A 26,668-nucleotide genomic window follows, 5' to 3' on the forward strand; every position below is an offset into this window, starting at 1 on the left:
TAAGCAGCCTAAGTATTCTAAACTTAGCTAAGTTTCCAGTCAACTGCAATCATACACCTCTTTCAAAAAAATTGGATTAGACTGATTAAGTTGCTCTTTTCCTTTATGGAGAAGATTTTGAGAGGGTTATACAGAGGATTTTAGGAGCAGGACTCCCTAGAAGATGGGTATTGGTTAAGAAAGTAAAAGGATTAACTGGTGTATGCTAAAGGAATGAGTGAAAAAAGAAAAATAAAGCGGATTAGTATGGGCCTACTTATCACGTTAAGCTTGTGTCAAAAGCACAAGATTCCCTACAGGCTTTGAAAGGTTCTCCCTTGTTCAGAATCAGAAAAAGATAGTTTCCCATAAATAAATATAACTATAACAATATATTTGTTCTGTAATTTTCTGAATAGTAAAAAAACAGTAAATAAAACCACATTATACATGTTTAAAAAGTTGTTACTATAAAGTTATACCTTAGCTATTTCTTCTTCTAATCTTCCTTGGTACTGTTTTTCCAACAGCTGAATAATGTCCATATCATCTTTTGATTCCATTTTACTAGGAAACTGTAAGAAAAAATATGAAATATTAATTCATGGTTTCTTGCTTTTACTTTCTCAATTCTACAAGTTTCAGCTAGGATACTGAATTTTCTAAACTTTTTTTTTTTTTTTTTTTAATTAACGGTTACCTGTAAATTAGTTTAAGTAATCTTGGTCCACAAAGAAAAAGAGTTGGAAAAGGGAATTTTCCTCACTGTGGCTCCAAAATCGGATACAAAAGCTAAAATTGCAATAGATGAAGTGGTGGTTCAGTTCTCCAGCACTGTTTGCCCCCCCAGAAGCAAAGAAGCTGGGGTAAGGGCAGAAGGGACATGACTAGGTCATTGAGCCTTACAAACAAGTCTGAAATACAGTACTGCCAATCCCAAAAGTTCAAAAATCATGAGTCTGGTCTCAACAAATATTAAGGGTGGCTTAAAAGTTTTGGATTTTTTTAATTTGCTGTCTGGTTTTTGAGCCTTTAAGAATTAAATTTTCAAACTTTCCTCTGCAACCAGGGCTAGAAACTTTTTTTTAAAATGAAAGCTAAGATTATTGCTCATCATAATTTCTATGACACACACATTTTATTTGATATGTTTTGTAAAAACTTAAATCAGACTTTCATTTGTTTCTTGATCATGGGCTGAACTCATGTTCATGTTTCACTTCCAAACATATGATATAACTATTGAGATTATCATTATCATTTGTTTATTACTCCAAAACATTATTCCCAAATTTCAATGATGTCTTGTTGAAGTGTAAATATTTATATCCCAAGGTACTTAAATTATGCTGAAAACACATAATATTGTTGATAGGCAAACTGAATTATACAGTACCTCTACTGCCGTATCTGTACTTTGTTGATAAAGACTTTCAGTTTTTGTCATTTTCTGCATGAAGTCTTTAGAGTTTCCCTGTGACTCTTCAGATATACTAAAATGTAAAAGAAAGATGGGGAAAATATTAATATTACAAGATATTCATTTCAGCTTCCCAATACCTCTAGCTGATTATATAAGAAAAAATTAAACTAGTGACAGAGGACACATATTTACAAATTCTGTGGTACTCTTTTAATAGTAAAATGCAAAATGATGATGATTACTGTTTATTATTTGTGTTGCAGTAATCCCCAAATGCCCCAGTCAGTATCAGCCCCATTGAGAAAAATGCTGTGTAAACACAAAGCTAAACAGAGCCTCTGCCCAAAGACTTTACAGTCTAATTTGAAACAATAAATAAGTGAATGTGACAAACAAGAAGAGCAAAGGGGAGATGGAGGATAAAGGTAATGAAAATAAAAACTTTTAGTTATGCATGTTAATTACTACACAATTTGACAATTTAAGCTTAAACATAAAAGCTGGGATTTTTGAAAGAGCCTAGGTGACTTAGGAACACAAGTCCTCTTGATCTCAGTGGGACCTATTGTCTTAAGTCACGTAGACACTTTTAAAATTCCACTCAAAATCAATAACAAAGTTTGATGAAATAGGACCAGATGCATTTCCAAACATTCTGCTACTCTAGGCAAATCTAAATATGTCATTCCCACCTCCATTCTATGTTTTCTATCCATCCTACTTAGTGGCCAGGGAAGCGAGTCATAAAACTTTCGAAATACATACTACAGTAATCACACTTCAAAAGTTTCTACAAGTTTGACAGATGATATCAGTTCTACCAGTATTCACAATTGCAAGCATACGGATGCTGTCTCAAACTGATAGAATCTTTCAAAACAGAAGATTTTTTTTAAAAAGTGTGACTACTGTGTATATATTCAAAAGAATCAAATATTCCATCCAATATTAAAAAAATACTAAGGTTACAAAATGAAGTATGAAAAGTCTGACCCCCATGTATGTGGATTATGATAGTCTTTAGTTACATGATCATATACAACAGCAGTTCTCAAGCTGTGGGTCAGGACCTCAAAGTGGGTCCCGACCCCATTTTAATGGGGTCAGCAGGGCTGGCATTAGAGTTGCTGGAGCCCAAAGTCAAAGACAAAGCCCTAGACAGCAGGGCTCAGGATTCAGCTTCAGCCCTGGGTGGAGGGGCTCAGGTTACAAGCCTGTTGCTCGGAGCTGTAGCCCTCGGGCTTCCACTTTGGCACTCCCCACCCAAGGTGGCATGACTCAGTCAGGCTCCGGTTTCTGTCCCCCCTCCAGGGGTCCTATAGTAATTTTTATTGTCAGAAGGGGGTCACAGTGCAATGGAACTGTTGATATACAATATTTTCCATGGGACTTCTTAGTAATTTAGGGAACAAGATGGACAGAGCATAGTGAATGAGGGAGATATTTATTTGTTATCCACTTTGTTCAGTGTCCAGTCCCCTGCCTCATTCACTGTACATCATCCTACCCCATATCATCCGCTACCCAGTCCCACTCACTTTACAACCCTCCCTCCACAGAATACTCTTCCATCTCCCAGCCACATGTCCTTTTTCTCAATATCTACACTCCCTACCTTCAGTTATACAGACTCCCATCCTTACAGGCAGGTTGCCTTTTAAAGCCCTGTTGAGACTAGCAGCCTCTGCCAAGCTCTGGTTGCTCCTATTGTTTACTTACCACCAACATAAAATTAAGGGGAAGCCAATGGTCAAGGTTTGACTAGTAGGATGCAGGCTAAAGAAGAGGAGGTGCTGAGATTCTGGAGAAACCAGATGGGGCCAGACATCAGCTGGAAGACTGGTCACAATTTTTTTGCTGCCCTTTTAATTGTTACACCCTAGTCAGATGCATGTCCTGCTTGTATTATATAGGTGGCTTGTTAACAGACTGTTCTAACCGGGTTATGTTAAATCTCCCATTGTTGCAGCAAGTTGATACAAGGAAGCTCAAAGCTCTGGCTATACTCTTCTTAGGAGAGATGTTACAAAAGGCCAAAGTTAAAAGCAGGCTTTAAAAATTATTAAGATTTGTGGCTTTCACAAATCCTTCCTCTAATATTCACTTTCTGCTATCATGAGACAAATGAGTGCCTTGCTAAAGAAGACATAAGTGTAGGGTGAATGAAACAAGACGTTAAGCTTCTTTATTGCTAGGTTTATGATCTTTTGACACATTTAAAATGTATACAAATTTTCAAGCTTGCTTTTTCTCAAAAGCAGATTTTTATGTAAAACCATGTCTTCAATAAGATAACTTTGAAATAGCAAGGAATCCAAAATACCTGATAACTTTCTCAAGGTAGCAACAATTCATTATTTTAACTATAAAAAGTTATTATTTCTAGGACTCTTATTCAAAATTTATTCTGCTTTCTTTATAAAGAAGTCAGGTAATGAACAAGTCCTATACTATAATGTATGGTGCTCCTCAATCTTAGGATTCACTGAGTTCAGCAATAAATTAAGAAATTACTCTACTTTTTAAATAGCATTACACAGGGTGTTCCATTAATTATTTACCAAGATGTGACAGGATATGCAACCTGGTGAAAAGATCTACCTGACTCCCAGCAAGGAAGAAATTAATTCTCTGATTAGCTCTTACACAGATTACAAGTGGAGTAACAAAGTAAGGATGGGGACTGAAGACCCCCCAGAAAACTCTATAAAAGCAGCTACCTGGTAATCATAGGTGAAATCTATAAAGAGGAAGAACTACACATTTGGTTCCCAGAAGACTAAGTTATACCCAAGCAAGGGTATTTTTCCCATTAAATTCTAGGTTTATGTGAAAACCTTTGGTTTCCTTCTAACTTGCATATGGCTCAAGAATTCAGGAGTGAATGAACAGGACAGTGCATCATCTAAAATCTTTAGTCTAAAAAGGATGCATGCTCATGAGTATTTACTTATTGCTAAATATTTTCACTTCACAAAGAGTTAACTTGAATGAAACCAGCAGATTAACATGTACAGAAAGAAGTCTAAAAAAGGATCAAGTGGTGACAGACTAAAAAGCATCAGGAAATTAATAATAAAGGCTGATAACTTGTCCAGGCCAGTACAGATATTCCAGTCTATAGATTTTAATAAAATCCACATTGAAAATACTTCAAATGTACCATTTTTACAGTGCTGATAATTGACCACGCTAGCAGGCCTTAAACAAGCTCAAATGCTCACTGGGAGTTCATGCCTAGCTGTATGAGTATTCAGAAGGCAATGTGTTTGTTCTCCAAAGCAGATAGTAGCAGGAAGCTGTAAAAACTAAGGTACTGGTCCTGCAAACATTAAGCCTGTGTGTAAATCCAGGGCCTAGTGTTTCCAATAAAGTAAGCATACATGACTGAGTACACACAAGAAGCCGATCAGCTGGGTAAATAGATACCATTTTTACATAGGTTTCAGAGTAGCAGCCGTGTTAGTCTGTATTCGCAAAGAAAAGGAGTACCTGTGGCACCTTAGAGACTAACCAATTTATTTGAGCATAAGCTTTCGTGAGCTACAGTTCACTTCATTGGATGCATTCAGTGGAAAATACAGTGAGGAGATTTATATACACACAGAACATGAAAAAATGGGTGTTTATCATGCACACTGTAAGGAGAGTGATCTCTTAAGATGAGCTATTACCAGCGGGGGGGGGGGGACGACTTTTCTTTGTAGTGATAATCAAAGTGGGCCATTTCCAGCAGTTAAGAAGAACGTCGGGGGAAATAAACAAGGGGAAATAGTTTTACTTTGTGTAATGACTCAACCACTCCCGGTCTCTATTCAAGCCTAAGTTAATTTTATCCAATTTGCAAATTAATTCCAATTCAGCAGTCTCTCGTTGGAGTCTGTTTCTGAAGTCTTTTTGTTGAAGAATAGCCACTTTTAGATGAGAAATCGAGTGACCAGAGAGATTGAAGTGTTCTCCGACTTGTTCATATTCCGACCTACTCATGATGACAACAGCACTTCCTTTGTAAACCTGCTGAAGTGAATAAACAGATTGACAGAGCCAGAAGAGTACCCAGAAGTCACCTACTACAGGACGGGCCCAACAAAGAAAATAACAGAACGCCACTAGCCGTCACCTTCAGCCCCCAACTAAAACCTCTCCAATGCATCATCAAGGATCTACAACCTATCCTGAAGGACGACCCATCACTCTCACAAATCTTGGGAGACAGGCCAGTCCTTGCCTACAGACAGCCTCCCAACCTGAAGCAAATACTCACCACCAACCACACACCACACAACAGAACCACTAACCCAGGAACCTACCGTTGCAACAAAGCCCCTTGCCAACTGTGTCCACATATCTATTCAGGGGACACCATCATAGGACCTAATCACATCAGCCACACTATCAGAGGCTCGTTCACCTGCACATCTACCAATGTGATATATGCCATCATGTGCCAGCAATGCCCCTCTGCCATGTACATTGGTCAAACTGGACAGCCTCTACGTAAAAGAATAAATGGACACAAATCAGACGTCAAGAATTATAACATTCATAAACCAGTCGGAGAACACTTCAATCTCTCTGGTCACTTGATTTCTGACCTAAAAGTGGCTATTCTTCAACAAAAAGACTTCAGAAACAGACTCCAACGAGAGACTGCTGAATTGGAATTAATTTGCAAATTGGATAGAATTAACTTAGGCTTGAATAGAGACTGGGAGTGGTTGAGTCATTACACAAAGTAAAACTATTTCCCCTTGTTTATTTCCCCCCTCCCCTGTTCCTCAGACATTCTTGTTAACTGCTGGAAATGGCCCACCTTGATTATCACTACAAAGGGTTTTCTCTCCCCCGCCCCCCCCCCGCTGGTAATAGCTCATCTTAAGTGATCACTCTCCTTACAGTGTGCATGATAAACACCCATTTTTTCATGTTCTGTGTGTATATAAATCTCCTCACTGTATTTTCCACTGAATGCATCCGATGAAGTGAGCTGTAGCTCACGAAAGCTTATGCTCAAATAAATTGGTTAGTCTCTAAGGTGCCACAAGTACTCCTTTTCTTTTTGCATTTTTACATAGTCACTTCTCAGGGTAGAAATGTATTTTAAGAAAGGGAAGGAAAGACATATCAACTTGAAGGTGTAACAAAAAGAAAAAAATATGCTTTCTCCACTTTGCCAAAGCAGACATGGCTAGCTTGAACAGCCCCCGACTGAGATGGGGAGTGGTTTTGTTCAGACTGGCAGGGTTCTGAAGGGCAGTGGGCAAAGGGAGTGGCTGTGCCTTTTCATTTCCCACAGCTACCTGGGATGTTTGGCCCTACCTTTCCTATGCTACTTGGTAACAAGTACTGTACTGAATACATCAAATATTAAATAATTTATATATTGAGTAACATGAAGTAATGAGCACAATTTGCAAATGTTCAAGGGTAACTATCAAATCTATTGCAGCGGTATAACATACAACAATTTGCAATGATATATTAGAGAAATACTTGTAAAATAGTGAATTCAATATTCAATAATTTCTGAGTTACCAGATACTGCTCCCTCACTTAGTTCATACTGGTTACACCAGTGGATGGCAACCTTTTAGAAGTGGTGTGCCAAGTCTTCATTTATTCACTTTAATTTAAGGTTTTGCGTGCCACTAATACATTTTAACATTTTTTAGAAGGTCTCTCTCTATAAGTCTATATATTATATAACTAAACTGTTGTCGTATGTAAACAAGATTTTCAAAATGTTTAAGAAGCTTCATTTAAAATTAAATTAAAATGCTGATCTTACGCTGCCGGCCCACTCAGCCCGCTGCTGGCCTGGGGTTCCGTTCACCTAGGCCGGCAGCAGGCTAAGCAGGGCCTGTGGCTGGGACCCCGGCTGACAAGGGGCCGGCAGCCAGAACCCCAGACCGGCAGTGGGTTGAGCGGGGCCGGCGGCTGGGACCCCAGACTAGCAGTGCGCTGAGTGGCTCAGCCCGCTGCCGGTCTGCAGTCCCAGCCCTGTCCACATAGAGTAGGTACCTACCTTCTCCCTGGTTCTAGCCATTCTCTTCCTCTCTCTGCACTGAGATGAGGGTGGGAGTGCGCTGTGAACAGGGCAGGGGGTGAAGGAGCAGGCTGGGGGTTGGGGTGCAGGGTCTGGCCAGGAGCTATAATGAGGGAGGGGGCTCTGGGTTTGGGCAGCAGGTTTGGGTGTGGAGCGCTTCCCTGGGCAGCTCCCATTTGGTGCTAGGGGTGCAGGTGGGAATGTGTGTGTGTGTGTGTGCGCGTGTGCGCGCATGCGCACAAGAGCTCCCGTTTGGTGCTCAGGGTGGGAGTGGGGATGTGGGGGGTGCAAGAGTCAGGGCATGGGGTGTGGGGGGCTGGGTATGTGTGGGGGGTGCAGGAGTCAGGGCAGGGGGCTGGGGGTGTGTGAGGAGGGTGCAGAAGTCAGGGCAGAGGGCACTGGAGTCAGGGCAGGGGTTGTGGGGGGGGTGCAGGGGTCAGGGCACGGGGCTGGGGTGTGTGGGGGTTTCGGGGGTGAGGGCAGAGGGCTAGGGAGTGTGGGGGGTGCAGGGCTCACAGCACGGGGCTGGAGGGGATATGCCCTGATTCCACCCCCTTCCCCAAGGTCCCCAGAGCAGAGAGCGCGCTGCGGCTCCGCTTTTACCTCTCCCGCTCCGTCGCAAGGGCCGTCAGCTGATCGGCCGTGGGGAGGGAGAGAAGGAGGGGCAGGAACCCAGCACGCTGGGGGAAGAGGCCGGGGGCGGGGGAAGCTTGCCTGCCCTGCAAGGAAAGAGCGGTGGGCAGGGGGCGGAAAAGAGCAGGCCGGGCCAGGTAGGATTTTTAGTGGCACGCTGCTGTCTGCCCGGACCCAGGCAGACAGCAGAGTGCCATTAAAAATTGGCTTGCGTGCTGTCTTTGCAGGCGTGCCATAGGTTGCCAACCCCTGGGTTACACCATTTCTTTGTAAAATACTTGATTTAAAAAAAAAAGTGATGAGTAAAAAAATGTTCATATAATCTGATGATTTTTTCATATTCTGATGTTAATAAAATATAAAGCTTTGCACGCATTAGATTTTTGAAAACACTAATGTTTACATATGGTGTTCAGTACAAAATGGTAAACTCTATAGTAAAGGAGGATAAAGATCATGGGATACCTGAAATCTTCAGGGGATTCACTGACATCCTGAAGTCTATTCTGTAAATGAGCAATCTCTGTAGTGTATCTCTCTTCAGTTTCTTTCAACTGCTGCTGGAAATAGGATCGGAGATGCTCAATTTCTTGAGCATGTTGTCCTTCAAGTTGTGTTTTAAGGTTCTCCATCTCCTCCCAATGAGATGCTCTAACCATAAGATCTATAAATGGGTAATTTGAAGGGAGAAAATCAGTTAATTATGTTAATACACATAAAAAGTCTATTTGAAATAGTAAAATGGTGACTAGCAATAACATCAAAGATCTCATAAAATGTTAATGAAGGTAATTATTTTTATTGTGATAGCAGAGCAATCCTATTTTCTATAAATAACAACAATCTTGCAAAACAACACAAGAACTCTCTCTTATTAGAGGTAATATTAATAATCCCTTTAATTGCTGAAAACCAAAAAATATTACTGAACAGTTCTAGAGCAGATCAGCTGAATTTCTAAACAACATTCCAGAGATTTATAAGAACAAAAAGCAAATAAATCAGATGACAGAATCCTCAGTACTTATGGTGTTTAACCTTGTCTTATCCACAAGAAACAAATTTTGACTTAAAGCGGTTTGTTCATCTTTATGGCTATAGACATTACAAATAATTGCATATGTATCTCTTTACCAATAAGGTCCTGGGAAGGGGTCTGAAAGTCTTCTATTTTCATTTGTAAACAGCTGCTTTCCTCTTCTTTTCGATGCTCCAGTTCAACATATGATGTCTGTTGCTCTTCAACCTAGGAAAAGTACAGTAAAAACAAATGACAATTTAAATAATATTTAAATCAAGAATAGAAACTGTAACTGTCCTGAAAGCATAACACAAGTGCTAATACTTTACTTGCACCTAATCTACCATTTATATAAAATACATACACATACCCACATATGCATATTTTGCAACCTCTTTCTAAACGTAACCACTGAATATATCACATTTAACCTTTTAATATATAGCAATGCAGGATACATTGTCTGTACTATTATCAAATTTTCTACTGATGGCACATCAGTAAGAAAAATGACCATTTAATCAAAATCATCTTATATTTGTATGAAAGAATACTGTGCTATTTACCCAAAGACTGTCTTAAGATCTATGGTATCCAGTATATCAAGATACGGAGGGCAAGAACACTGCAAAGATGATCCATTTGGTCTTATGGCAATAGGTGGAGTATTGCTGGTTACATATCTATTCAAACCATCTTGTTAACAGATCCACCAAGTGGAATTCATAGAGACTTTTATAAATGCTGCATGTCTCTCCCTCCTGCTTTTCAATAAAAGCTAAGTCATGCATGCAAAAAAAGCTTAGAATGAACTCAATGAGAATTTTTATTCTATATTGAAAGCTCATCTTCTGTTTACCTATAAAATATTAGCATATATAAGGTGCAGGTAACAGGAATCCAAGTTAGCTTAAGGAAGAAGAAATACTTTACTACTGGTCAGATTACCCACAGACTATTCTTTTTATACTTATTTTTAAAAATATAGGACCTCTCTCTCTGACATCATTTGAAGTTTTTCTCTCTTAGAATTTAAAAATCTTTATTTAAGGCTACTGAATTTGTTCATAGGTAACAGTGTAGGAAACTTATTTTCAAAACATTTCAATTTTTTTTCCATTTCTTTTTCGATTTAGCTAGTTAATCTTATTTCATAATACGTTTTCCAGCCTCTGTTCTAAATAGATCAGGCCAATGCACAGCCAAAATGCTGTATGTAGTCTTTGGGCGCTTCCCTGTTTTAGATGAATATGTATATTTTCCACTGAACAGGGAGTCAAAGTTATACAAATAAGAAAGAAAAAACAGGATATTTGATGGGTCATTCTTTAAATAAGATTATCCGTGTAATTTTACTTTATGTAATTGCTCAATTTTATACATCTACCTGTGCCTATGACCAAAATTGTAAAAAGCAAACAGTAGCAACACCCATAAAAAGTGACAACCTTCAAAATATAGTAGATTCCGCTTAATAGCAACCCTATTAATAAAAACTTTCTGTCCATGGGAACATGGAACCAATATCATGCAATGACTATAATGTTAATTGGCCTGGACATTAGCAACAGGCATGCCGGCTAGTGACAATTTTTTTGTGGAAAGCCTTGGCCGCAGGCAGGTTTGTGGGGCTGCAGCAAGGGACAGAAGCAATGGGACATGCAGAACCCGGGCCCCAGGGTAGGCTGCTGGCAGGGCAGCAGCAAGGAATGGGGCTGCTGGTGATGCGAAGGCTGCAAAGTATTTGTTCTCCTCTGTGCTCTCCAGGTTGCGTCCTGCCCTTGAGGACTGGGTTCAACACATTCCAGAGCCCCTGCCTCTTGTGGAAAGCCCCGGCCACAGGCAGGTTTGCAGGGCTGTAACGAGTGAAGGTAGCACTAGGATGCGTTGAACCTGGGGCCCTGGGGCCAGGGGAGGATGTAGCCTGGAAAGCACAAGGAGAGGTACCTCGAGCCTCTGAGCTTCCTTCTCTGGCTGCAGCCTTCCAGAACTGCCTCTCTCTTATTGGCAACTGCAGGTTAATGGCCAATTTTGGCCATCTGCTGAGGGGTTGTTAGTAAGCGGAATCTATTGTATATACTAAAAATGGCTGAGCTATAAATCATGACTGAACTATATTTATTTTCCTCAAATTTCTCAGGACCAGACTTGGCTAAGTACTTGTTTTAGGAACCATACGTATGACATTAAACAAACAGTAACACGTTAATTACAAATTAATTACAAATTTTAACAAAACTACTTTCTTCGGGAAGGACAATTAGTACATAATTTCCAAGAAAATGTAAAAAATAGCACAAAACCTGACATTTGGTGGTTCCATATTAAACAGCAGGACAAGATTAGAAATGGGGATATTTGAAGCGAAACCCAGCATCCACCTCCATCAGCACTACTTTGGTTTTGGTGGCTTTCTTGGTATGGACATATTAGAATGGAAGAACAATGAATTCTGAAGCAAGTTTATCAAGAAATGGCAGTATATGGCTGACGATTATGGGGGGCAGCAAAAGCTTTGATGGTCAGATTAAATTGTTAGTGATGGACATAAACTGAACATTCAGCCAGGCCACCTTAAGGACCAAGCCAGAGAATAATTCAGATTGCACTCGATCTGCAAGGAGGCCATGTCGCATTGGGATATGCCAAGATGATGATAAAAATATCTTGTAAAATCACCTTGAAACATTTTAAGAATGTTAGTGTAACTTTTTTCACCAAGAATACCGAGTATTACATGACATAAAACATCACATTTAAGAGGGTTTTCCATTTAATTTTGAAAAGTTCATTTCCCCTTCTTAGATCCAGATACATTACACAGTCATTAAATGGTCTTTATATAAGGCCTCAATTCTGCAAAAACTTGCACATGTGCTTCATTTTATGCATGAAATAAATGGGCCAAGTGAAGTTTACATGCACAAATTTAAATATGGACATGTTTGCAGGATTGGGACTTAATAAACAAGGAATAGATGGAATCCACAACCAGCATCTGGTTTGCATATCCACTTTATAATCATATGGAATTGTAAATAGTTTACCTTTTTACAGTCCCTCATAAACTGTGTATGAAGTGCCATCAGTCTGTTGTATTCTTCCATTATCTTGCTCAGAAGAATTTGCATACTTTCTTGCAAGGCTAAATTACAAAGAGAGCTAGTGACATTTTCATTAAATTCACAGTTACTGCATCATTACATATTGTATTTTTAATTTATCAACTTGCTCACAAATTCTTAACCGAAGAGGATTACCACCATTACCGTTATACTACTCCATTATTGTAAGTGGGAGAGGGGCTGTACAAATGTTTATGCATTAGTATTCATCTGTTTGTTTATAATTTATGGTAGAACTGCTTAGCTTCTCCTGTTGTATGAGCAGAAAAATCAATCTCCTCACATTATCTATCTGAAACTTCCACTACAATAAGCTCTGCACAGGATGGCACTCAAAAAATAAGAGTGATTCAGAATATTGAGGCATCTTGAATGCTGATTAATTGGTGATGTAAATAAGCAACTGAATCATATGCAGAAATAAAAGGGGTATATAAAAATGGTTGAACTGACATATTAATACTGAGTTCAGATCAGTGATCTCCAAACTGTGGTGCACGCCCCCTAGGGGGGCATGGAGGAACGTCTGGGGGGGGCGCAGTGGGGCCTGGGCCAGCCCCCACAGTGGGGTGGGGAGGGAGAGCCACCCTGACCTTCTCTGGTCCTATCCCCGGCCACAGTTGCGGCCCCGGCTCTGCTTCCGGCTTAGCCACTGGCCCCTGCCCCCCGCTCTCAGCCACAGCTCTGCCCCGGCCACCGGCCCCGCTGCGACTCCACTTCCGGCCCAGAGGGGCATTGACATATTCTATTACTGGTAAAGGGGGTGCGAGAGGAAAAGTTTGGGCACCACTGCCTTAGATTATTAATTATAAATACCAGTATATTAATATAGTGTTGTCAGCAATATCTAAAAGTTACTATATGTGTTACCTTGAGCTTGAATTCTGTGCGTTGGTAATTCTATGTCAGGTTCTTTTCTCTCAACAGTAGGAACATGGAAAATGTCTTGTTCTCCAGGACTAACTTTGATAGGAGTTGAGTTTTGTTCACTCTGAACACTGCAGAGAAGCTATATAACAAATAAATAAAAATATCAAAAAGAAATAAAGATAGTTCAGGCTACAGCAGATTATTTATGACTATATTAAAGACAACAGGCAGAGGAAACAAAATAGAAAAACAGCATCCATCAAGCAGTATCTTTGGGGTAGTAACTTCTGTGGAAATAGCTGTATATGTCTGTTTGCAAAATTTTCAGATGATAAACGACACTTAATATTTTGCATTTATAAAAACATTGGGAAGTGGGGAGGGGGTGGTTCAGAAAAAAAATATCGCCTTAGCACTGAAACTGACACTGTCAAATCTTTTAGGTCTTGTAAAATTAGCCCTTGTAAAATTAGTGGCTCACAGGTCAATGCATATTGCACCATACCTTCACTTTGACTTCCTGCTCCTTTGCTGGTGAGAACTATCCTGTATTGTAGAATACAATCTACGAGACTCCTATAAAAGTGTTTCTAAGATTTTTGAAGAAGTCATTATCCAATCTATACTCAAGAATACATCAGACTGGCAAAAACAAAGGGGGTGACGTGAAATGCATGTAAACACAAATGAAAAGAATCCTTCAAATTTATTGGTGCTAGATTGTCCAGGATGTATGGCATTTTAACAATGAGATGGCTGAAGGAAAAAAAAGATTTATCCATATAGCATCTGAAAGCATGGCTATATTCTGAAAAAAATTACTACAGAAATACAAGTGCAGGGTTCAGCCATTCAAACTCAACCTGGAAACTTAATGTAAAGCTGTGTTCTTTTTGGATTAACACCACTAATACTAAAGCATATGTAGTTGGAATTTAGTTAACAGTTCCCTTGATGGTGTGTGTAAATCATAATGAAATCCAGTTCAATCTCTCCCTATATTTGCTCTCTAGTACTATTGTAGCATGAATACAATTCAATAAAAACTTGTTTTAGTCAGGGAAGTAACTCTGCCTAACTTCATACGGGGAGGAGTTTTTTGTACTAAGAAGCGTCATTATCTCTTGTTTTGACCATAAATCACTTGAATGTCCTGTACAGAATCATTTAAAACGTATATCGGTGCCCACAATTTGAATAGGTACTCCCAAAAGAGAAAGAAGACATGTTCTCAGTTCAGAGGAGATAAACTAGATTAGACATTATGTAAAGAGGTGGTCACAGGACAGAAGGCAGGAGTAAGGAGAGGGTAATACAAGGGTAATATCTATACAATTATGTGATTACTCTGCTAGAGCTAGCATATGGACTCAAAGTAAAGAAGGCAGGGCTTGGTTTTTTTTCCTTATATTCAAAGTAAGTATTTAACTTGGCCAGTTTCATGTAAATTGGCCAGTTTTGGATGGCAAAAGATAACGTACGTACATCTTTGAATTTTTTTAATATCACAAGTTTGGTGATAAAGGTAACTATATTGACATAATAGACTTCTGAAAAGCATTTGACATAGTCTGCATGACATTATGATAAAAAAATAGCACTGACAAAAATCAATGCAGCCTATATTAAACAGATTAAAAACTTCTCAACTGAGAAACAACACAAAAGTAACTGTAAATGGGGAAATCATGATTTTGGGTATGTCTATAGTGGGTCTTGCAGAAATCTGTTCTCAGCCCAATGCTATTCAACATCTTTAGATATGATTTGAAAGGAAATACATATCATTCCTGGTAAAATTTGCAGATGACATAAAAATTGGTGAAATGGTAAATAATGCTGGGAATAGGTCAGTCACAGAGGTTGACCTGCATTTCTTGGTCAGGTGGGCTCATTTGAGCAACATGTATTTTAACATTACCAAATGCAAGGTCATACATTTAGGAACAAAAAATGTAGGTTAGATTTACAAGATGGGGGACTATATCCTGGAAAACAGTAACTCTGTAAAGGAGATGGGAGTCATGGTTTATAATCCTCTGAACAGGGATTCCCAGTGCGATGCTCTAACTACTAGGCCTACAGTTTTTGGACATATAAGCAGTGGACTACCAAGAAAGAGAAGGTGGTATTACTTTCGCATATAGCATTAGTAAGACAATTTCTGGAATACTGTGTCCAGTTCTTGTGTCCACACTCCAAAAAGAATGTTGAAAAATTGGAAAGATTTCAGAAAAGAACTACAAGAATGACATGAATTATGGAAAAGATGCCTCATAGTGAAAGACTAAAAAATCTCATGTATTTAGGTTATGTAAAAGAATGCTAAGAGGTGACTTAGCAGCTATATAGGGAAGATATTCCTGATAATAGAAAACTCTTTAATCTAGCAGAAAAAAGCAAAACAGTTAGCCATTGGAACAATTTATCAAGGGAAAATGTGGATGCTCCATCACTTGAAGTCTAAAATCAAGACTAAAAGATATGCTATAACTCAAACAGAAGTTATGGTCTTGATGCAGAAATTACTGAGTAAAGTACTTTGGCCTGTGTTTTGCAGGAAGTCAGACTAATTAATCATAATGGTCCCTTCTGGCATTAAAAATCTACGAATCTCTGATTTTTGGCGATTTTCAGAGGTTTACAGAAAGGCGGCAAGATTTCAGAAGCACTATATACAGAACATTGTGGGGAAAAATACAGGAGCTGAGGAAATACATGAAGGAAGGAAAAATGTTCTGGTTTCTCAGTCTCAAATTGAAGGATTACTGGGAGAGGAAAATGCTGTGATGAAAATTTGTTAGGGGTGATGAGAAGAACTAAGAAGAAATAATTCTAGCAATACATAAACAGTTCTTGATTTTCAAAATTCCTATGTAAAAAAGTGTTTCTTTGACAAAGTCTTACCTGTGTGAGCCTTAAGCATTCCTCAGACACTGCCCTGCTTAGCTTTTCTATAAGCACCACTGTAGATTTGCCTTCATCGTCTATTAATACAGATTATTAATATTATTAACTTATTTATTGTATCATGCACTAGATGTCACACACTTTTCAAATAGACAAGAAGACACAGCCCTAACGAGTTCACAATGTGGACGGACAGAGACAAATAAACTGAAATTGAGGGAATGGGAAAGAAGATGTTGCTTACCTTGTAGAATAACTGCAGTTCTTCTAGATATTTGACCCTAGGTGGTCCACTTCAGGTGTGCATGTGCCCCATGAGCTCATGATGGAAGATGTTTGGTAGCAGTTCCTGTTTGGTCACACATGCGCCCTAGCTACCCTCGTGCCCCTTACTAAGGGCAGTGTCAGATGAACTACCCTCAGTTCCTTCTGTATCACAAAGTCCAATGGAAACAAGACTCCGAAAAAGAAGGGAAGGGGGGCAAGCAGCGTAGCACCCACAGGACAAAAATCTTGAAGGACCCCAATTACTGTACAAGTATCCTCTCCTTCTTTGAGTAATGTCCCTATGGGTGCACCACTTCAAGTGACTCCTGAGCTGCATTCCTTAAAGGAGATGGGTACTGAGGAACCCAGTCTGAGGCTTTTGTAGAATTGCAGTACCAAAGGCAGTCTCTGTCCTAGAGGTATGTATTAGGTATGTATAGTTTAGAAAAAGTGAGAGCCAAAGACCATGTGGCAGTTTTGCAGATTTCTGCAATACGTGCAGTTAGGAGCAAGGCAATGGAAGTCTATTGCAATTCGGTGGAATGGGCATAGGAGGGAGCTGAACCTCAGCAGCCTTTTAATAGGTGTCCTGCTGGAAACCCACTTGAATAGTCTCTGGGTTGAAACGGGAGCCCCTTTAATTCTGTCCATAAGAGACAAATAGTCTTGGGGAGACTCTCAAGTAGTGGTTTTCAAACTATGGGGTGCGCCTCCCTTGAGTGAGGCGAGAGCTGTGGGGGTTTTTGTTTGTTTGTTTTGTTTTTGTTTTTTTTTTAAAAAGAAAGGAGTTTTGGCTGTCAGCCCCAGGTGGCCAGGGCTTGTGAAGAAGGAGGAACAGGACTTCTTGCCCCTGCAGATGTTCGTGAGATGTCTCTGAAAAAGGACAGGGAAGAAGCAGATGCATAGACATGAGCCTAATGTTATTACCACCAAAACCATCTGTCACAAGTAATCTGCTCCAATTAGGTACAAAAATAGGAGTGATCATCTCCAAAAGGAGGGGGATGGGCGGGTGGGAGGCAGGATGATCCAACTGTAAATCCAGATAATGGGATTGTTCATGGCCCTCGATGAAGGTACAGTATCAGAATGAATCCTTGGATGATGGAGATGACTATGCTGCAACAGTCATGATGACTGATCTTTTTCCCTTCTGGAACCTAAGTTTTTCCTGGAAGGTTCTGAAGGTCTATGGTAAGCTGGAAAGTGAGATCTTTGATCTGTCTGTGACCTGTTGAATCTCCTTTTATTTGCAAGTGTATAAATCCTTAGTGCATGGAGAGTAGCTCTTAAATCCTTTAGGGAATGCAAGGACTCATCCAGGGATTCACTGGATAGCCTAGAGGTTCCTGATGATTATAGCCAGGATGCATGTCAAATGACAACTGCTGTAGAGATGGAGTGTGCTGCTGTTAGCAGCAGCAGCAAGAGAAGCCTGAAAAGAAGTTCTTGCCAGGAGTTGACCTTCAGTGATGGTGGCCTGAATTGCTCTTAGTGTTCCAAAGGCAAATATTCATAAAGTAATCAAACTTTGAATAATTTATGTGGTTGTATTTTGCAACAAGCAACTGGTAGTTGGCAATCCTGAATTGCTGCAGGTAGATGAGTAACTCTTACAACCCAAGAGGTCCAACAATTTTTGTTCCTTGTCCTGCGGGATGGTTTTGCCATGGTGTGGCCTATTATGCTTGTTCACTGCATCCACCACAAAGGAGGAGGGTACCATGTGTGTGGACAAACATTCTGAGCCTCTAGCAGGGACATAATTCTTTTTATCTGCCCTCTTACAAGTTGGAGGTATTGTGGCCAGCCTTTGCCAAATCATCTTGGCCAGCTGAAGTGAAGTCTTATTTATGGGCACAGCTACCTGGATGGAGGAAGCAGTGTGTAGGATGTCCAACAGTCTATGCTGGATCTCCTGTATCCCTTCTGAGGGGATTTGAAGAGTGTCAGCATGAGGTCTTGAAACTGATTAAAGTCATTCACATGTGATCGGAGGCAGGGGGACATGACTGCTTCATCAGGAGAGGAGGAAGAGATATTTGACCATCAGCTATTTTCTCATGCTCCTCAAAGGATTCCTCCTGCAGTAGAGAATGAGGTAAAGGAATGGGAGGGACAGGAAATGGTTACTTTTGAGGTTCAGCATGGGGGTAGCTGGATGCTCTGGAAAACTGCATATTCCAGGATGGTCACTGAGGGGGGCAAGAAGGAAAGGCAACAGATACCCAAGATAGGTCATACCAAGAAATATGTGAGATACTTGAGCCTGTTTGTGTCTTGGGGTCTCCTCCGAATAGACTTCAGGGGAGATTGGTTTAGGTTGGTAGTCAAATAAGCCTTGGACAGAGAGATGAGGTCAAAGCTGCTTTCATTCCCATAATGAATGGGGAATGCAGACAATAGTGCAACTGCAGGTTGTCCATCCATTCCAGTGGGTACCAGGGAACCAGTCGGTACTGGAGAGGAGTGAAATACTGATGGTAGGTGAGACTGTGGTACGCAGAGTCTTCTCGGGTCCGTAAGCAAGGGGGATTCAGGTTAATTGGATGCAAACAGGTCCCTAGAAAAGCTGCAGTACCAGGTGAATCTGTGTGGAAACCTGGCAGGGCTTGGCAGTAGAATATAGTGGTACTGAGGATGATGCAGGGTGCAAGAATAACAGTCGACCAGATTATACTGTCAATTTGGGTACGATACACAGTGAGGAAGAAGTGGAGGCCATAGACATTACTGTCTTCCTAGCTGTATAATCTTTAGAGTTCCTAGCACCTTGACAGTGCTTGGATGGTACTAGGCAGGCTTTAGCAGTGATCAATGGGTACTGTGGGGCTTAGAAATACCCAAAGCCTTCAGCATGGATGGACCTTTGGTACCAGGAATGCTTGAAGCCTTGGCAATACCCTTGCTTGGGACACAAGGTCTCCGACACGACAGGGCTCTTAGCACCAACTTATTTTTGAGATTTGGAGCTCCTCTTGCTAGATGACTTGGTGCATTCTCCTGCTAGTCTCTCCTGTGAAGGTCTTATGGGTCATCAAGCTGCAGAGGTCAACTATGGTCACTGGCAGACTGGTGTACCAGGGAGTAGAGGGCAGGTGGTATCCAGCCCTGGGTCTGATGCAGGTCAGAGGAAGTGCTCCATCATGAGGAGCCTCAGCTTTATTTCCCTGTTCTCTCTATATTTACTTTTGAGCCCTGAGCATTTAGAAGGAACGTGAGTATCCCTTACACAGTGGCTAGAGCAAGGGTGACCATCACTAACTGGGAAGGGTCCCAACAAGTGACACAATGTTTAAATCCAAGGGAACCAGGCATAGCCTGAGGATTTAAGATTCCCTCAAAGGAGAACCTTTGAGGAGAGGAAACCATTGAGGATGGGTAAGTGAAAGGTCCCTAAAATAAAACACTGAACTAAACTAGTAAAACTAAATACTATGTTAAAACTAAACTAAACTATTCCAAAGGGTAAGTTAGATAGAAGCAGCTTCACTAGACACTTTGTCTCAGGCCAACGTGGTTGGGAAGGAACTGAGGGCAGTGCATCAACAATGTACTAGATATCCTTGGTATGGGGCATGAGGATAGCAAGTGTGCATGTGTGAACCAAATAGGCACTGCTACCAAAAGTCTCCAAAGGTGCATGGAGCACATGCTCACCTGAAGAGGATCACCCATAGGGACATTACTCAAAGAAGAACATATACATTTTTCTTAATATACATGTCAACTAGATTTAGTCAGCATGACGGAAATGGGTCCTTAAGAGGGACTTAAATATGGCATGGTATGGCAATAAGTTCAGGAAGTTCAAACCATATGGGGGAAGCATGTTAGAAAGCACAGAAGTGACTGACAAATGAGCAGTCAATGGAGGAGCCATGGGGGGATAGCAACATGAAGTGAGACACACTCAGATAAGAAGGGAGGGCAGAGTTATACAGAGCTTTGAAGGTGGTGATAAACAAGCCTGAATAGTGTGTAAGGAGCCAGTGGAGAGATTCAAGGAGGGGAATGATATAATCAAGACAACGGACAAACAAGGTATTGTGTTACTACATTTAACTAGTATGATTTCAATACGGAATACGCACCTAAACATTTTTTTAATGTAACCCTCTAAAATGATTGCTCTAAGACAAATAGCAAAAAATAAATTTGAATACAACCATCTATTAATAAATATAATCATCATAAAAGTGATAGCTTACATAGATTTTTCAAAATTATGTTGAATAATACAGTGTGTACTACATAATGGGCTTCTTGTAACTTTACAATAATTTGAGTTAAAACATTTAAATATAAAAAAGGAAATATTGGATAGAAGAACCTATTTTGTTAGACAACTGAAGAAAAAATTCTCTCCAACTTTTCTGGTCACATGCTCTCTTTTAAAGAAATATTTTTACACAGAGAACTTCTCTCCTATCATTTTCAACAATATACCTGCTTGTTGAACTTTCACGGTCTGGAGCTCTAGTTGATACATTTTCTTAAGCTCATTCATCTCTTGTGCATGACTGCAGATGAGCTCCTCTTTAAGGCTGCAGAGTGCATTCTCTTTTTCAGCTTTCAAGTACTCACGGACCTGGTCCACATGAGCTGAATAAACCAGAGAGAGACAAATGCGCTGGGCCTCCATCTGTAGCCGTAAATCAGTCTTTGAATGGAAATACACATATTACAAAGAGTTAAAAATAAGGAAGCAAGAAAGTCCAAATTTTCTGTATTTTATTACAGCTGCTAATTTCAGACAATAATAATTTTAAACATCTGTACCTGACACCTAAACATAATATTAACACTTAAATATTTGTTAACTATTATCTAGTTTTCATTTGCAGTCAGAAACCAAATCTGTACAATAATTAAGAGATTTCCTAAGTTCAAAATATATCTGCACATTCTTGCTCTAGTGATTCAGTAATGTAAAGCATACTTACAAACCATATTTTCCTTTGAAAATCATTATTAACTAGTGAACTGATATGAAGTTCAATGGGCATGTGCCGACACCACAATGGCTGCATAACAGTTTTCAAGAAAATTTTCAGGGGAACGACAAGTCAGCTAAGGTAGTCTGGAGAGAAGTTTGACTTGGAGTAGAAGCACAGTCCCAAATTTATTCAGTGAGTGGATTAAAGGACTGAGTTCCTAGTTTAAACGCGCAGCAGTCCCTTCACAAAGGAAGTGAATACCAAATCATGCTGTGTGCTTGACTGGAAAGGCAAGAAATAGCATCAATTCTCAAACCAGTGAGATAGTCAGGGACCTGTTTATCATTTACATATCAAATTATATTTTGTAAATTTTGATACTTAGGTAATTTCTCTTGTTATTTCAAGCCTCGTTTTATTTTTCTTCTCTATTTTTCTACATTAGCACACAGTGCACTGAAATTAACATTGGATTCTATGGCCCAGGTCTTTGGCTAAGGCTAAGAAGCATATATCACAACTGAGGGCAAGTTAAAATTTAGCCTGATATCCACTTTGGTAATAAATGCCATATGGACTATTAATAGTAGACTGTTTTAAAACTGTCAAGAAATACATATGATAACCTAAAACAACCTGGTAGAGGACAAAGTCTAAGGTATTGGTGCCTATGAAAAACCTAACTTTTGCTACAATATTTATTGAATCATTGCATGTAGATTTAAGGCCAGATTTTTGGTGCCAGTCTCTGTTTAAATATTAGTAAAATATCTAACTAAACTGTTTGCACCCACAAGCAAGTAGAGATAATACTATTTGTATTTGTATCTGCAATTCAGCACGGATACAAAAATGCAAGCCTAACTGCACCTCCAAAAATGGAGGTTAGGTGGAGGCCCAGCTGGCTTTTAATATCTTCTGACAGTTTATTCACCTTCCATTTCTCCACTTCTCATCCAGAAAAATTAAACTGAGAACATTAATATAGTGGCAGTGGGTTGTTAAAGATTCTACTTTTTGTTTTGCAAGTTTAATCGAACATAATTAGTGAGAAAATATAGTGAATTGTCTGCATTTCTTCCAATTTTTTGTTTGAGTGGTTATACTGTAGAGCTGGAGAACAAATCATAAACAAGGTAGAAGTGTCTTGGAAAAAATAACCAACTCTTTCCTGACCTCTCCAACAAAAATCTAGAGTCATTAAAACTTTTACTTTCTTTGAGTAAGATAGGATGTTACAATTGTATTGAAGACAAAATGCAATAATTAGGTTTTGCTTCATAATATTTTAACTGATGGCAAAGAATTTACCAAAACTTAAAATTTAATTTTAGTTAAAATATTAAATTTAGTGAAAGCAAAAAACATTCATTTCTTTTGATCTATTCATACATCCATTAAAAAGGAACCCCTTCACACATTCCTTGAGAATTCTTAAACATACAGCTATGAAACAGATCACTCCTATGACTGCCCACCCTTAACCACTAATCAACATATCCACGACAAACAAGCCCAGAAGCAAAAGGCATATTTAAGATAAACATTAACTTTCATTATTTTACATAGATGTACTCCTAGTAACGTTCTTTACCATACAGGTTTCTATAAACATACCTGTTCAGATTTTAATATATCCAGCTGCTGCTGAAGCTGATCATTTTCATGCTGTGTAATGGCCAGTAGTGACGTTTCTCCTGCTAGTCGGTCAGTCATCTGGTGCACATGATCCAACAGTGATTGCTGCTCGGGATTCAACATTTGCTGAATTTTCTTCTCTGTTACATGATGACGATCTGAATCTTTACACAAACTCAGATCATCTTCTCTTACTTTTATTTCCTCACCAAGTTCATTGCTGGGATCAATTATTAGATTTCTAGTTTCAGACACTGGGATAGCATCTGCTTGAGCTTTCTCTTTAGAGTATTTTGTCTTCTGTTCAAAAATCTTAACATTTTCTGCCTGATTGGGGCTAATTATGATTTCTTGTTCTTTAAATCTTGCTAAAACTTGTTCTTTCTCCTGTTTTAAAGATTTGACTTCTTCACTTAATTGACAAATTTCACTATGTTTTAATTTTAATTGTTCAGAAAGATCTGAAAGTCTCAAGGACAATTCCATTTTCTCATGCTGGGCTACCTCAAGCTTTTCCATAAGTTCTGTGCTATCTTTCTCAACAACTTCTCCAACTTCAAAAGTTTCTGCTCTGCATATTTTGTCTTCTTTAGAGCCTTCAAAGACTGAACTTTTAGTTTTCAATACAACCAGTTCATAGCTTTGTAAATGTTGAAGCTCTTCAGTCAGAGCCTTAAGCTTGGTTTTATATTCAGCTTCCTCTTTGTTTTTGCTCTCTTCTAAATCAGCTTTTATCTTTAGAAGACAAGCATATTCTTCCTGCAGCTCTTGATAACTAGCTTCAAAATTTTTCTCAGCAAATGAAAAAGTATTCTTTTGCCTCTCAATTTCTGCTTTGAGTTCAATGTCTTGTTTTATAAACTGCTCATTTTCAGCCATTAGCTTTTCTATTCTTTTTTGCATGTCAAGGTCTTCTGACTTAGAATAAACATTGTCTGTGAAAATCAACTTTTCTTCTGAACTAACCAAAATGTGCTTTAATTTCTCCTCTAAAGCTCTATTTTCATCTTTAAGAAGGTTATTTTGTGTCTCAAGCTCTTTACATTTTTCTTGAAGGCTAACTTCTTTCTCTTTCATTTGTTTCTCCAACAATTCAGTTTTAAGTTGCAACTCTTGAACTTCTTGTTCAAGTATACCCTCTTCTTTTTCTTCTTGCCTAAGAACATCAATCTCCTTTTGGAGTTCCTGTATTTGAAGTGTCATTTCTTCCGATTTAGAATTTACAACAGACTGCTGCAAATCTTTCAGCTTTGAAATCTCCAACAACAGCTGACTTTGCTTTGTTATTAAGTTGTCCTTTTCAAATTGCATGGCTTCTATCTTTTGACTCATTTCATTTTGTACTCCTTCTAATTGCTGTTTATAGTATGTGGCCAAGTTATCTTTAAGAATTTCAATGTTTATTCTGTGCTCTTGTTGTAAGTCTTCTCTAAGGTTGGATAGTTCTTCTTCATGACTAAACAGAAGCTGTGTCCTCAGTCTCTCTAATTCAGCTTCTTGAGATTCAGCCATTCTGTCCAAAACTTCATCCTTCTCTCTTTCTAGCATTTCAAGTTTTATTTTATAATTTGTGACTTCTGCCTCGTGTTTTAATTCTAACTCTTTCCTTAGCTCAGATGCAGAAGCAAGCTGAGCTTTCAGCTCTTCAATCATAACCTGGTATTTATCTGCTTCATTTAATCTGCATTCTTTGTCCATTATGGTCTGCTTGGCTCTCTGAATCTGCTCTCTTGCAAAGGTCAATTCTTGAAAAAGACCTTTAATTTGTGTTTGTTGAAGAGACTTCTCTGCTGAAATGTCTTCCAGTTGTTTTGACAAATCTTGCTTTATTTTTTCCTTCTCATAATTAGCATCTTGCAATTTCTTATTCAATTCATTAATTGCAATATTCATTAAATGTACTTGATCTTCACTAATATTATCACTTGAACATGGATTTAAAGTTTTCTCCAGCTCAATTTTTTGTTGGGCAAGAAGTTCTTCAATTTCTAATGCATGTTGCTTAATTAACTCTTGCTTCATTTGTACAATCTGCTGCCCATACATCTCATCTAATTCTGCCTGAAGTTGTGCCAGTCTCCTTTGCGTTTCTAATTCCATTCTTTGAACAATGTCAGTTTCAAATTGGCTGTCTTTATGGCATCGCTTCTGTAATTCTTCCACAGTACCCATTAACTGTTTTATTTCATCAGAACATTGTCTTTCTTTTTGTTTGCAGTTAGCCAGTTGCAGTCTCACATTATTTGCCTCTTGATTCTTTTGTACAATCTGTTCTTTTAATTCCTCCAGTGATTTATTGGCATCGGATAATTTTTCCTTCACCTGAAATGCATTTTTTTCTTCTTCTATTATTTTTGCTTTCAGCTCTCCAATTAGTACTTCCTTTTCTTGTAGTTTTTTATTAGAATCTTCTCCTTCATTTTTGTGTTTCTCCTTTAAAAAGCAAAAACATGCTATATTTTAACTTTTGGCATCTCAATATTTGAATGTTTTTAAACTTTGAATATTATACTTAAAAATTCTTCTTAAAAACATCATGTTACTCTGTAACCATTTCTAAAATTAGATATAAACCATTTGCTACTCAATTTCAATAATTTTCTCTGCATTGGGAATAAATTATGGTTCAAGATCACTTTATTTCTTCCAGTGCTGCACTTGCATTTCAAAAATGTTTGGCTTAGTTGAAAAGCAATTCTTACAGAATTAGTTTCCTACACAAACTACTTTTCTTCAGAAATTAGAAGTTCTAAAGGGAAATATACACAAGAATAACATTTAAAATGTGGGGGAAGGTTTGACAGCAACTCTTTGAGCACCACCATTAGGGGCTGATTCACCACCCACTGAAGTCAATGGGAGTTTTTTTCATTGATTTTAATGGGCATTGTATCAATATGCACCAAGGGTCCATTAATTTTCATATTGTATACATTATGCCATTTGAAAATGCCACTGAATACAAGTAGATATATCAATAGGCCCAAATATGCACTCTTTTAGTGGATGTATTTCAAATGTCTGCAGAACAGTCAAGAGGTTTTAATTGGTGCTTCTTTAAAGTGCATTCAATTTTGTGCAGCGATTTGAGAGGTCTTCCATGAACGACACTAAATAAACACAAAAGATATACCACAAAGCATAAAAGTACTTCTTGTTTAAGACGAGAGTTGTTCAATCAACTTTTTATATTGTCTTTCAAAGTTACTGACATTTATCACAGAATATCAGGGTTGGAAGGGACCTCATGAGGTCATCTAGTCCAATCCCCTGCTCAAAGCAGGACCAATCCCCAACTAAATCATCCCAGCCAGGGCTTTGTCAAGCCTGGCCTTAAAAACCTCTAAGGAAGGAGATTCCACCACCTCCCTAGGTAACGCATTCCAGTGCTTCACCACCCTCCTAGTGAAAAAGTATTTCCTAATATCCAACCTAAACCTCCCCCACTGCAAGTTGAGACCATTACTCCTCATTCTGTCATCTGCTACCACTGAGAACAGTCTAGATCCATCCTCTTTGGAACCCCCTTTCAGGTAGTTGAAAGCAGCTATCAAATCCCCCCTCATTCTTCTCTTCCGCTGACTAAACAATCCCAGTTCCCTCAGCCTCTCCTCATAAGTCATGTGTTCCAGTCCCCTAATCATTTTTGTTGCCCTCCTCTGCACTCTTTCCAATTTTTCCACATCCTTCTTGTAGTGTGGGGCCCAAAACTGGACACAGTACTCCAGATGAGGCCTCACCAATGTCGAATAGAGGGGAACGATCACGTTCCTCGATCTGCTGGCAATGCCCCTACTTATACATCCCAAAATGCCA

At 39.1% G+C, this 26,668-nt stretch overlaps 1 protein-coding gene across 6 annotated transcripts in view; it reads right to left on the reverse strand.

The window, feature by feature from the left end:
* Positions 1 to 26,668, reverse strand: part of AKAP9 (A-kinase anchoring protein 9) — a 218,370-nt gene that overhangs the window by 106,040 nt on the left and 85,662 nt on the right. For all 6 annotated transcript variants that reach the window (XM_074945942.1, XM_074945947.1, XM_074945945.1 and 3 more), the window contains 9 exons: positions 22,832 to 25,285; positions 20,724 to 20,937; positions 16,005 to 16,084; positions 13,098 to 13,236; positions 12,150 to 12,247; positions 9,216 to 9,327; positions 8,547 to 8,745; positions 1,376 to 1,472; positions 462 to 554 (listed from right to left, as the gene is read on the reverse strand). In XM_074945942.1, the coding sequence (XP_074802043.1) occupies positions 462 to 554; positions 1,376 to 1,472; positions 8,547 to 8,745; positions 9,216 to 9,327; positions 12,150 to 12,247; positions 13,098 to 13,236; positions 16,005 to 16,084; positions 20,724 to 20,937; positions 22,832 to 25,285 (3,486 nt within the window). The remainder of the gene's footprint in view (positions 1 to 461; positions 555 to 1,375; positions 1,473 to 8,546; positions 8,746 to 9,215; positions 9,328 to 12,149; positions 12,248 to 13,097; positions 13,237 to 16,004; positions 16,085 to 20,723; positions 20,938 to 22,831; positions 25,286 to 26,668) is intronic.

Source organism: Natator depressus, chromosome 2 (assembly GCF_965152275.1).
Source record: "Natator depressus isolate rNatDep1 chromosome 2, rNatDep2.hap1, whole genome shotgun sequence".
Lineage (NCBI taxonomy): Eukaryota > Metazoa > Chordata > Testudines > Cheloniidae > Natator > Natator depressus.